At 53.3% G+C, this 11,214-nt stretch overlaps 5 protein-coding genes across 5 annotated transcripts; 3 read left to right on the forward strand and 2 right to left on the reverse strand.

Moving 5' to 3' along the window:
• Positions 1-25: 25 nt before the first annotated feature.
• On the reverse strand, positions 26-1,273 carry J4E79_003019 (uncharacterized protein; the record flags this gene model as incomplete). The annotated part of the gene is made up of 4 exons (XM_049351915.1): positions 26-946; positions 996-1,079; positions 1,127-1,193; positions 1,248-1,273. 4 exons carry the CDS (start codon positions 1,271-1,273, stop codon positions 26-28), a joined length of 1,098 nt encoding a protein of 365 aa, XP_049213386.1.
• Positions 1,274-3,339: 2,066 nt separating this feature from the next.
• Positions 3,340-3,775, reverse strand: J4E79_003020 (uncharacterized protein; the record flags this gene model as incomplete). The annotated part of the gene is made up of 2 exons (XM_049351916.1): positions 3,340-3,653; positions 3,703-3,775. The coding sequence occupies 2 exons, from the start codon at positions 3,773-3,775 to the stop codon at positions 3,340-3,342; spliced, it is 387 nt and encodes a 128-aa protein (XP_049213387.1).
• A 656-nt stretch (positions 3,776-4,431) lies between these two features.
• MRPL4 (54S ribosomal protein L4 mitochondrial) lies at positions 4,432-5,312 on the forward strand (the record flags this gene model as incomplete). The annotated part of the gene is made up of 3 exons (XM_049351917.1): positions 4,432-4,777; positions 4,830-5,137; positions 5,187-5,312. 3 exons carry the CDS (start codon positions 4,432-4,434, stop codon positions 5,310-5,312), a joined length of 780 nt encoding a protein of 259 aa, XP_049213388.1.
• Positions 5,313-5,778: 466 nt separating this feature from the next.
• On the forward strand, positions 5,779-7,544 carry GDI1 (Rab GDP dissociation inhibitor alpha; the record flags this gene model as incomplete). Its single annotated transcript, XM_049351918.1, has 8 exons — positions 5,779-5,824; positions 5,884-5,908; positions 5,960-6,019; positions 6,070-6,097; positions 6,149-6,488; positions 6,543-7,094; positions 7,146-7,403; positions 7,453-7,544. 8 exons carry the CDS (start codon positions 5,779-5,781, stop codon positions 7,542-7,544), a joined length of 1,401 nt encoding a protein of 466 aa, XP_049213389.1.
• A 411-nt stretch (positions 7,545-7,955) lies between these two features.
• MCD4 (Glycosyl phosphatidyl inositol anchor synthesis) lies at positions 7,956-11,074 on the forward strand (the record flags this gene model as incomplete). Its single annotated transcript, XM_049351919.1, has 4 exons — positions 7,956-8,124; positions 8,172-9,742; positions 9,792-9,979; positions 10,027-11,074. The coding sequence occupies 4 exons, from the start codon at positions 7,956-7,958 to the stop codon at positions 11,072-11,074; spliced, it is 2,976 nt and encodes a 991-aa protein (XP_049213390.1).
• Between the last annotated feature and the right edge of the window lie 140 nt (positions 11,075-11,214).

Consider the following 11,214-nt stretch of genomic DNA (forward strand, 5'->3'; position numbering starts at 1 on the left):
ATACAAGAAGGCACCCCTGAGCTCCTCAGACCGTCATGTGCGGATGCTGTTGTGGCTCTAGCAATGTCTCGCCCCTACTAGCTGAGCTCAGACTTTCCGGTATGGTGATAAAGGGCCCCCAAGCAGACCCTCTAGTACGCACTGTCTCTTCGTGTATTGTGATGAAGCAATTGTCCTGCTCACTGGCTCTCTTGACGTCCTGGAGCGGCCATTCGCCCATATCGAGTGCTTTGTGCTGGCTAAAGGCATCGATCTGAACAGGCCGCGATGGCACTCTGTTGACCTTCACTGGCGTTGCGCTTCGTTCTTCCTTTTGAGTACTGCGAAACAAGAGACGCAGGAATGGTATAGATGCAGAGATTATGCCGCTGTTGGTCTCAACCTGACCCCACAGGAGTAGGTCGTTTCCAAAGCGGGCAGAGTTGGAGGGCGACTCAGCCCATAGCATCATGACCCACATGCGTACGGACGATGCAGTTATAGCCATGATGCCAACTGAGAAGATGCCGATGAGTGCTAGACGCTTGGTCATAGCTATGCGAAGACTGAGAAGTGTCGGAAGGGGAAGCATGAGGATGATGATGTCGGTTATCAGGTTGGATGCCGAGGAGAACACCCATAGCTTGATGGGGTCGAAGCATTTGACTGGCTTTCGGTGGGCGTTTGGGTTGCGATCGAACTGAGCGAAGTAGTTGGTTGTCGACCAAGCGTCTGATGGGTTCTCGCATTGGAAGGTAGATGCCATGCTTGCAGCAAACGTGTACATGCAGACGAAAGCGATCGTAGCATAAACGAGCTTGCGGAACGTGCGGTTTGCGGCGATGGCGCGGTAGAAGAAGAGGATACTGAGCTTGACGAAGCCCAGCCCGATGGTGTAGGTCAAGCGGTAGACCCACCATGATATGAGATTGCCACGGACTTGCGGCTCGATCAGGGGCCGCTTCTCCTGGATGGATGTTAGACGTTGTTGTTGGCTGAACTTTGGTCTTTCTCACTGGATTGAATAGATAGCTTGGACGAGTATGGGCGCTGGTCTCATCTTGATAGAAGTTCACCACGAAGTTGCCCCATGTAACTACCTGAATCTCATTAGCTTTATCGTCGAGGAGACAAGGCTCAGACTTACAAGAGCCACAAACATGAGGTGATCGCTAGCACTGACAGTTCCCATCAAAAACCATCTGCAATAGTATCTGTTCGAGGACGTCAGCCTGTTGCCATATCACATCAACGCCAATTAGTCCTACCGCAACGCTACGATGACGGTCGACATCGTCGTGAGTATCGCCCCAACAATCACCACCACATATCCCGGCCGGAAGTACATGTTGAATGGCTGCGCGTGAAGCACAACAAGGAGAGTATCTAGGCTCGATTGAACGATCCGACGTGTGCAACAATGCGCCCGGACAGCAAGAGAAGAAAACAGATGTATGAACAAACATGAACATGAACAAAGTGAGTCGGGCCTGAGCGTTCGGTTATGAGGACGGATACAAAATGCAAACCTGAGGATTCCCCAGATTCTGCACAAGCGGGAGGGAGTGTCCCATAGGCCGTGTGGCGCTCCTTACGCGTGTGAACAAGCATTACTATCCCAGCTGTGGCGATCATGCGAGAGAAGCGACCGGATGGCTCGACGCGAAGTGAACCATAGTACATGTCTGGAGAATGCGATTGGTCTATGGCATCGAGAAAGTTCGCAGCTAGCGAATGATGCAAGGCTTAGAAACCGTTGTATAACATCGGGCAGCCATATGATCGGCCCGTAGCCTTGAAGAATCCACAGGAATCCACAATGGCATGCTATGAAGGAACAATATGGGGCTGCGTCGTGATCTTGGCGCATGTGGTACGATCAAGATAGAGACGCTATCTCTATGCTGGGCTACGGAAGTCATGCGCGCTAAGTCCAAAACAGGTACTAACCGTGAAAGGAGAAGAGACAGCGGCCATGTGGCTAGATTCGGGTAGCTAAAGGCTTGCATGATGTGATGGGCTCGGCAGCAGAGCTTCCATCAGACCCACTTTTAGCCGGGTGGGCGTTGTGACGTGAGTGTCAGAGACCCTGAGGCTGAAACGCTTGTTGCACGCGTTACTCAACAACGAGGGCCTGAGGCGATAGACGAACGACGATGTCGCATTCGGACGCTGTTACGTAGTCTACGAATCGAAATGCTCGGGCATCGTGCTGGTTAGGAGAGCTCGAAGGGATCGTGCATATTGAGCCTAGACCGCACTTAAAAGATTGCCGATCAAATACTGTAACGACGCACCCTGGATTGTGGGTACTTGAAGGGAAGATAGGAAACATGAAGTTGCAATGAAGTCGGCAGTCTCCTGGTAAGCCGGGATGAGGATGGAAAACGACGTTGCAAGGCAAGATAGAATGCTGTACCTGATTGAGGCGGTACAGAAGGCCGGCCTCGAAACAAGGGATCGTAGGAAACGTCAAACCCCGGTAGAAGAGGTGTAGAGCCCACCGCTGCAACACAGTTAGTAGCACTTTCCTGTGATCACAGTCTGATGTTCGTGGGAGTTGCAGCGGGGGGTGCTCTCAAACATCTGCGGGGTGACGACTGCCGAGCGCTACACGAAGGTCGGCATCTGAAGGCCGCTTACACCGATGCGCAAGTTGAGTTTGGAGGTGGCTGGCGGCGCCAATGAGTCGTTGTTGAGGGAGAAAGCAGCCGTAAGACAAGCCAAGGATTCGGACACACCCTGAGTGAGAATGACTCACCGCTGCGCGCTATGATTGGACCATCGGGTGGCTTTAGGTGGGGCTGTGAACATCATCCGGGGACCACACTTTGGACTAAGGCACCGCAGCTGCAAGCCTCAGGCTTGCGTTCAGCGAAAAGGGCGTACGGGGTTTGGGCGACGGAATGTCCGGTTAGGTTCCCAAAGCGAGTACGATTTGGCAGATAATGGTGTTGTTGATGTAGGACATCGTCGAGGGTGTTGCTCACTTCGACTCATTGTGAGGTTGATGGACGTCTTCAAGGGCTCAATTTGTGTAGATATAGGCTCTTGCTCATTATGAGCCAGAGTGATTGTCGCGGAAGATGAATGCAAACATCAGTATAAACTGAGGACAGTACAACATAGAGTCATATGCAGAACAGATATTGAATTCATCGTTTGACGAGATTGACAGTGAGTGTACACCACCAGAACCCTACAACCTCTGAGATTAAACCCTATTTTGCCGATCTGAATATCGCCCTGAACAGGCGTACCATGATCCGACCCATTGTCCGACATCGTCTGAAAGGAGGCCTCTCTAGATGATGAAACAGGAAAGATTAGACCACCACATGCTGACAGACCGATGCAGGGTTACTTCTGAGAACGGAGCAGGGCACGAAGCGTCTCGACCTCTCCCTCCAACCTGGCGTTGCGGACTTTAAGGTCGTCCCGCTCGGCTTTGACTTCCTTGAGTTCGGCCTCGAGGGTACTCATTTGATCGACGCGCTTTTGGCGGTAGCGACGGGCAGCAAGGGTGTTTGCCTTTCGCTTCTCAACTCGGCAGGAGGGTTCTGAGTCCTTGGGGCTGTTCTTTGTAGATGACAATTTGGACGACGAGATTTGCTCAGAAGGTGATGAGCTCTGATCCTTGTGACTTGTCGAGGAAGAACCAGACTGAGAGTAATCTACGTAGATTAGTTACTGGAGAATTGAGAAGCGTGGCGTGGTCTTTACCTCTGGTCATCAGCGCAGATGTGTTCATAGTGTTGATATTGCCCATGCCAGGCGGCATGGTAAGCATGTTCATGTTGTCTTCCGCGATCGAAAGTGAAGTAGGCCCGCCAGGAAGCAGTTGCGTGCCATCGCCAAGATATTGTGAGTCAGAATGGGGGAAGAGGTCCCAGTCTGGAGTGGTGTGGAAAGAAGGGTCCGGTGCAAGTAAGCCACCTGTCAAGGCGGCGGACGACGAAGTAGAAGAAAGAAGTGAAGGGGTATCGAACAGAGCACTGTTATTATCGGCGGTCGAGTAGGAGAGTGCGAACTCCCAATTAATTGACTGACTTCCAGGGTGGTTTGGCGACGAGACGGAGTTGCTGTGGCTGCCAGTACAGGCGGGCGAGTTCGCTTGGAACGAATCGCATGGAGAAGATTGAATACTGCATTTCGGGATGTTAAAGGGCGGGTCCTGGTACCCGCTGGTGAAATCGAAGAAATCGTCAAGTGAAATTGGAAACTATCTGAAGGCGCCCAGCACTGGGTGATGAGCGCGAAGTTTGGTGACGAGAGGAAGAGGAGCGCGGGGTGGCTTCTCTTTATACGGGAGGGCGGTGCCTAGGTGGGTTTGATTAGGGCTGATGGCTGATGGCATGCGCTAGCGGCCTACCCCGGTCGCAGTTTCCTGCAACTTTGAATGTAACCCGGCTGCGCCCACCAGCATCGGCAAGCACAGCCCACACCGACGACATGGCTACGATACACTCCTCACGATTACTACGGCCCAATCTCGCACTCGTGCAGCAGGACACGGTGCTGTCTTTCCTGGTGCCGTCGGTCCAATGCGCGCGCTTCTCCACATCACCCGCCCGATGGAAAAGAGACAACAACAGGGACAGAGGCAATTCCGCCGTCAGAGCTACCGGTCTGCGTCCTAGACAAACATTGTCGGTCAAGGAGAAAGATTTCGCAAAGCAGCGGTTGCCCAAGCCCGTCAAGATCGAGCAGGAAGTGACTGGCACACCCGACCACGGCCTGTGGGATTTCTTCAAGGACCAGCAGCTCCTACAGACACCAGTAGAAGAGCAGAAACATGGTAGGCTGCCATTGGTTCCGTGACGGGAAGCGGGTAACTGACAGAGGAACAGGAAGGTCGTGGACTGTTGGCGAGCTGCGCAGTCGAGACTGGGACACCCTGCACCAGCTGTGGTGGGTATGCGTGAAGGAGCGGAATCGTCTTGCGACCGAAAAGCTTGAGCGAAAGCGTCTGGACGCGGGCTACGGCGACTTCGAAAATGAGGAGCGAGACAAAACGGTGCAGGAGACGATGAAGGCGATTCTCGACACATTGGCCGAGCGACACCAGGCATACCAGGAAGCCTACGTGCTAGCGCAGAGCGATCCAGATATCGACTTGTCGAGGACAGACGGTCCACAGTACACTCAAACACCATATGTACGTACAACTTCTCAGGATGGCTATCCACATGCTGACCAATTTGTAGGAACCCGTAGAAGCAGACGAGACGCCGTACGAGACTCCGGCCGAGCAAACCATCGAAGAGCCCTCGAAAGACAAAGTACTTCCAGAACCCGAAGTGCAACCGAAGGAGAAGGTGAATCACGCATAATGAGGATCATGGGCGCAGGTGGCATATGCGCCTGGGTAGCTACCCGGCGAGGAATGTACCTGTTGAAACTTTTGCAACGGTACGGAAATCGTACAAATGTGACTACGATCATAAACGCATCATATATGGGATGGCGAACGGGGAGCACTGCTAGTGCAGTGAGGATGCTGTATAGATTAGGGTGGCCAGGGCGGCCTCTGTAGCATATCGCGTGTATCACAATCAGTCATGAAATCAATGAAGTGCACTAGTCAAGCGTATGCTAACCGCGACGAGTTATGAAAGTAATGCGAGCATAAACAGCCCTGGAGGTCGACCAGATTGGCGAGGCGCTTCCCAGAGAGAGCTACAACCCCACATCCATCACACCGCCTAGGGCTAACACCGCCTGTCCACGCGCCTTCTTAGCGGACACCCTCTACCGCAATCCTCAACTTTCTTATTCTGCACCCGACATCTGACAGCCATGGACGAGATTGCCCCCGAATACGACGTAGTGGTCCTGGGAACAGGTGGGTTGCCCTTACCCCACCTACGTAACGCTGCCGTCGCGGAAGCTAACTATCTCCAGGTCTCACGGAATGTGTACTTTCAGGGTAACACACGGACGCGTGCCAGCTTCCGAGTCCATACTGACATGCTTGCAGAGTCCTTAGTGTCAAGGGCAAGAAGGTGCTCCACATCGACCGCAACGACCACTATGGCGGGTATGTTATCTGAACAGGTACCCTGAGGGGCGAGAGCTAACAGGAAGCAGTGAGGCAGCATCGCTGAACATTGAAGCTGTAAGTTTTCGACAAGCCTGGCAGTCCAACACATGCTAACCCGGTGACTAGCTCTTCAAGCGGTACGGCCAGACCGAGGGCGAGCCATGGAAGAAGTACGGTCGCGTCAACGACTGGAACATCGACCTCGTCCCTAAGCTGCTCATGTCCAACGGTGAACTCACCAACATTCTCGTCTCCACCGACGTCACCAAATACCTCGAGTTCAAGCAGATCGCCGGCAGCTACGTACAACAGGGCAACGGCGCCAAGGCAACCGTCGCAAAGGTCCCCTCAGATGCCGGCGAGGCGCTGCGATCGCCTCTCATGGGTCTCTTCGAGAAGCGTCGGGCGAGGAACTTCCTCGAGTGGGTTGGCGCTTACAACGCGGATGACCCAGCGTCACACAAGGGTACGGATGCTCAAGTAAAAAGGAATAGAGAATGGTGACTGACATCTGACGCAGGCATCGATATCCAGAACTGCACCATGAAGGACGTATACGACAAGTTCGGCCTTGAGGCTACCACTCGCGATTTCATCGGCCACTCCATGGCCTTGTACCCCACCGACGACTACATCACACAGAAGGGGCAAGCAAATGAGGCCGTCCAGCGCATCAGGCTCTACGTCAACTCCATGGCACGCTACGGAAAATCGCCTTACATCTACCCGCTCTACGGTTTGGGAGAGCTTCCTCAGGGTTTCGCTCGTCTCTCCGCTATTTACGGTGGTACCTACATGCTGAACACCGACGTCGACGAGTTCCTCTACGAAGGCGACAAGGTTGTGGGTATCAAGGCCACCATGAAGGAGAAGGACGACGCTGGCGAGGGCATGAAGTTTGAGACCAAGGCAGGAAAGATCCTCGCCGACCCCTCATACTTCCCTGGCAAGGCGCGTGTTACTGGACATTTGCTCAAGGCCATTTGCATTCTGAACCACCCCATCCCCAACACAGCCGATGCCGACTCACTGCAACTGATCATTCCTCAGTCTCAGGTCGGACGCAAGCACGGTACGTATACACCCGTGTGCCCACAGAACCCTTGCTGACAGTTTCCACTAGACATCTACATCGCTGTCGTCTCGTCTGCACACAACGTCTGCCCCAAGGGCTACTACATCGCCATTGTCTCCACCATCGCTGAGGGCGACAGCAACCACCACCTTGAGCTCCAGCCCGGTCTTGACCGTCTCGGAAAGATCGAGGAGAAGTTCATGGGCCCAGCTATCCCACTCTACGAGCCAATTGAGAGCGGTGCCAAGGACAACATCTTCATGTCGAAGAGCTACGACGCCACCAGCCACTTTGAGACAACGACTGGTATGTTTCCGATGTCTGAAATGGTGCACGAAATACTGACATATGACAGATGACATCAAGGACATTTACCAGCGGGCCGAGGGCCACGAGCTGGTTGTCGAGGGTCTGAGAGAGGGCGCGAACTTCAATGTTGAGGAATAGACGGGCTCCACGAGGGGACGGATGATACAAGCATCAACGGTCTTTTAGGTATATCGTTTGGTAATCGGTAAAGACTTGGCTTCTACAATGACTTGCATTCTCAACATGTGTGAACGCGTGATGCTGCGGAGCTCGAGCTCGGTATTTCCTATTTGGGCGATGAGATCGGTCCCTTCCAACTCGACCACCACGTGCGTCTCGACGAACGTGTCAGTCCAGTCCAGATCAAGGTGGATAACAAGTCAAAGCTGCATCCATTTGTAGCGTATTGAGTCGTGATGTTGTACCTGTGCCTATGACGACGGTAGATCTTGGCAGGGATACCTCCATGGCTCCGCAACCATCTGAGTACTGCAACGCGTCCACAAAACGTGTCCTCGAAGCGCATTGCTGTTCCCACACTCCTTTACCATGGCGCAATTCGGTCGCTACAGGTTCCTGCTGGTAGCAGTGGTGTTCCATCTGGTGTACATTTATACAATCTTCAGCATACATTTCACAAGTCCAATTGTCCATGGCATGCGCGAGCACCGCGTGGAGACGCAGGAAGCTCCCGCGAAACGTTTAGTGCTTTTTGTTGGTGAGTCGCGTCAAATGGGCCTCCATTCAGCACTGACAGTATTACAGGCGACGGCCTCCGCGCAGACAAGGCTTTTCAATCGTTTCCCAACCCTGACCCCAATCCTCCGACCCCTCTCGCAGACAACACCAGCGACCCGCGACCTCTCGCCCCGTACCTTCGCTCTCGCGTCCTAGAACATGGCACCTTTGGCGTCTCCCATACACGCGTCCCCACCGAATCGCGCCCTGGACATGTTGCGCTCATCGCAGGTTTATACGAGGATGTCTCCGCGGTCACGACCGGGTGGAAGCTGAACCCAGTCAACTTTGACAGCGTCTTCAATCGAAGCCGGCATACATGGAGCTGGGGCAGTCCCGACATTCTTCCCATGTTTGAGGCGGGCGCTGTACCTGGGAGAGTCGACGCATACTGCTATGGTGCTGAAGAAGAGGATTCCTCCAAAGACGCCTGGGTGTTGGACGAATGGGTATTCGAGCGCGTCAAGAAGCTCTTCGCGGACGCCAAAACGAACGCGACACTGGACGCAGAATTGAGGCAGGAGAAAAACGTCTTCTTCCTCCACTTGCTTGGAATCGACACTACAGGCCATGCGCATCGTCCATACTCGTGGCAATACTTGCACAACATTCAGATCGTGGACCGTGGAGTTCAGGAGATTACGGAGCTGATTGAAGAGTTCTACAACGATGGCAAGACGTCCTTTGTGTTCACGGCGGATCACGGCATGAGCGACTGGGGAAGCCATGGAGACGGACATCCAGACAATACGCGCACACCCTTGATTGCATGGGGTGCTGGTGTTGCAGCACCATTGAAGAACGTATCAGGCGTTGCTAAAGGCCACACCGAGTTTTCTTCGGACTGGAACTTGGACGAGGTCGAACGACACGACGTTGACCAAGCCGACGTCGCGGCATTGATGGCGTACCTGGTCGGTCTGGACTTTCCCACCAACTCCGTCGGAGTCTTGCCGCTCTCTTACCTTGACAAAGACCCCAAAGCCAAGGCAGAAGCTCTTCTTGCCAACGCTAAGGAAATACTGGAAATGTATCACGTCAAAGAGGATATCAAGAAGTCGACACAACTCCACTACAAGCCGTTCGCTGGCCTTGGTGACGACGCACATTCTGTCGAACATCGCATTGCGGAAATACAAGCTTTCATCGACAAGGGCAACGATGTCGAAGCTATCCGTGAGACTTACGAGCTCATCGACCTTGGTCTCGAAGGATTGCGGTACTTGCAGACGTACGATTGGCTCTTCCTACGGACGCTGGTGACTGCCGGCTATGTCGGATGGATTGTGTTCGCCATTACGACTGTCATTGACTTGCATGTGCTCACCGAACATGTGCCAGCACAAAGAACGGCGGCCAGTATGGTGGTGTTCTCTTCTGTGTTTGTTGCACTCTGTGGAGTATTTTTCAAACAGGAATCACCGATCGTCTACTACGCATACGCCGTTTTCCCTGTCTTGTTTTGGGAGGAAGTCTTTGCGCAGAGGCTGTCGCTCGTCAAGGGCGGCAAGGTTCTGTTTGGTCATCTGAACTCAGGCGCCGATATTGCGAAACTTGTTCTTGCGACTCTAGGCTTTTTTGGTCTCCTCGAGGCTTTGGTACGTAGGCCATGCACAGAAAGCCACGATGGTACTAACTTAGAGATAGGTCCAAAGCTACTTCGTCAGGGAAATTTACACCGTATGCTACCTGGTTGCAACACTATGGCCAGCAGTCTATGGACAAGAGTTTGTGAAGAAGAACATGGCGACAGTCGCCACTTGGGTCCTGTCTTGCGTGGGCATGAGCGCTTTCACACTACTACCAGCCAACAAGGCAGAGGACACTCGCCTGATGTAAGTGCGTCGCCCAGAGGAATTGATCTGGGACTAACAACCTGCAGTCTTCTTGGAGGTGCGTTGATGTTTGTCATCGGCGCGCTTTACCTGCTCTTTGAGAAGAGCATTCTCGAAGACGGTAAATCCGAAGCCGAACTCGCCAAGCACGAGCTCAACAACAACTCTCGTATCATACTGGGCGTCCAGCTCGGTCTCGTAGTACTGTCCATGATTGTGACGAAAAGCAGCAGCGGATACCTCCAAGCGCGCGTAGGCATACCATTTGGTGTTCTGACAGTGACACGAGCAACGCTGTTGGCCTCACTTGTCGTCCCTCAACTGCATGGTCTATACCCCAACACCCACTACGTCCACCGCCTCGTAGTCATCTTCCTGCAGTTTGCGCCGACATTTATCATTCTCTCCATCTCGTACGAAGGGCTATTTTACTTCGCCTTCTGCATGTGTCTGTTCAGCTGGATGCGCCTCGAGCACCAGGTGTACCTGCATAACACGGCCAACCCATCGACTGCAGCCATTACATCGGATCCGGCCAAGCCTACCATGGACGCTGCGTCTGATCGCCTCGATTCGCTCCAAAAGGGGGAGTACAGAACATTGACACTAGCCGACGCCCGCATCGCCCTCTTCTTCATCTTCTTCATCCAGTCGGCCTTTTTCAGCGCATCCAACATCGCTTCGGTGTCGTCGTTTTCGCTCGACGCCGTCTACCGCCTGGTCCCCATTTTCGATCCCTTTTCTCAGGGCGCACTTCTCATGCTCAAGCTCATGGTGCCATTTGCGGCTCTCTCGGCCAATTTCGGTCTGCTCAACCGCCGTCTGGGTGTGGCGCCGTCAGCCCTCTTCATGGTGGTGATGGCAGTCAGTGATGTCATGACACTGAGCTTCTTCTACATGGTCAAGGACGAGGGCAGCTGGCTGGAGATTGGAACGACGATTAGTCACTTTGTTATTGCGAGCTTGTTGGGTGTGTTTGTTAGCGGACTCGAGATTTACAGCGAGTGGACTATTCGGGGGGTGGAGTTTGGCGGTAGCAAGAAGACGCAGGGGAATGGAACCGTCAACGGAAAGACTAGTGGGAAGGTAGAGTAGTTGGTGTGTAGTTGTAGTGCGTTTAAAATTAGTTTCGTATGCGAGCGTATGGTCACCTCATACAAGGGAAAAGCTCAACAAGTGCGCTGAAGTCGACATTACTATACAAACACCAGTTTGAGAATTGTCAAGGCAATGTA

Source organism: Alternaria viburni (genome assembly GCF_023758015.1).
Source record: "Alternaria viburni strain BMP 2772 chromosome Unknown scaffold_5, whole genome shotgun sequence".
Classification (NCBI taxonomy): Eukaryota; Fungi; Ascomycota; class Dothideomycetes; order Pleosporales; family Pleosporaceae; genus Alternaria; species Alternaria viburni.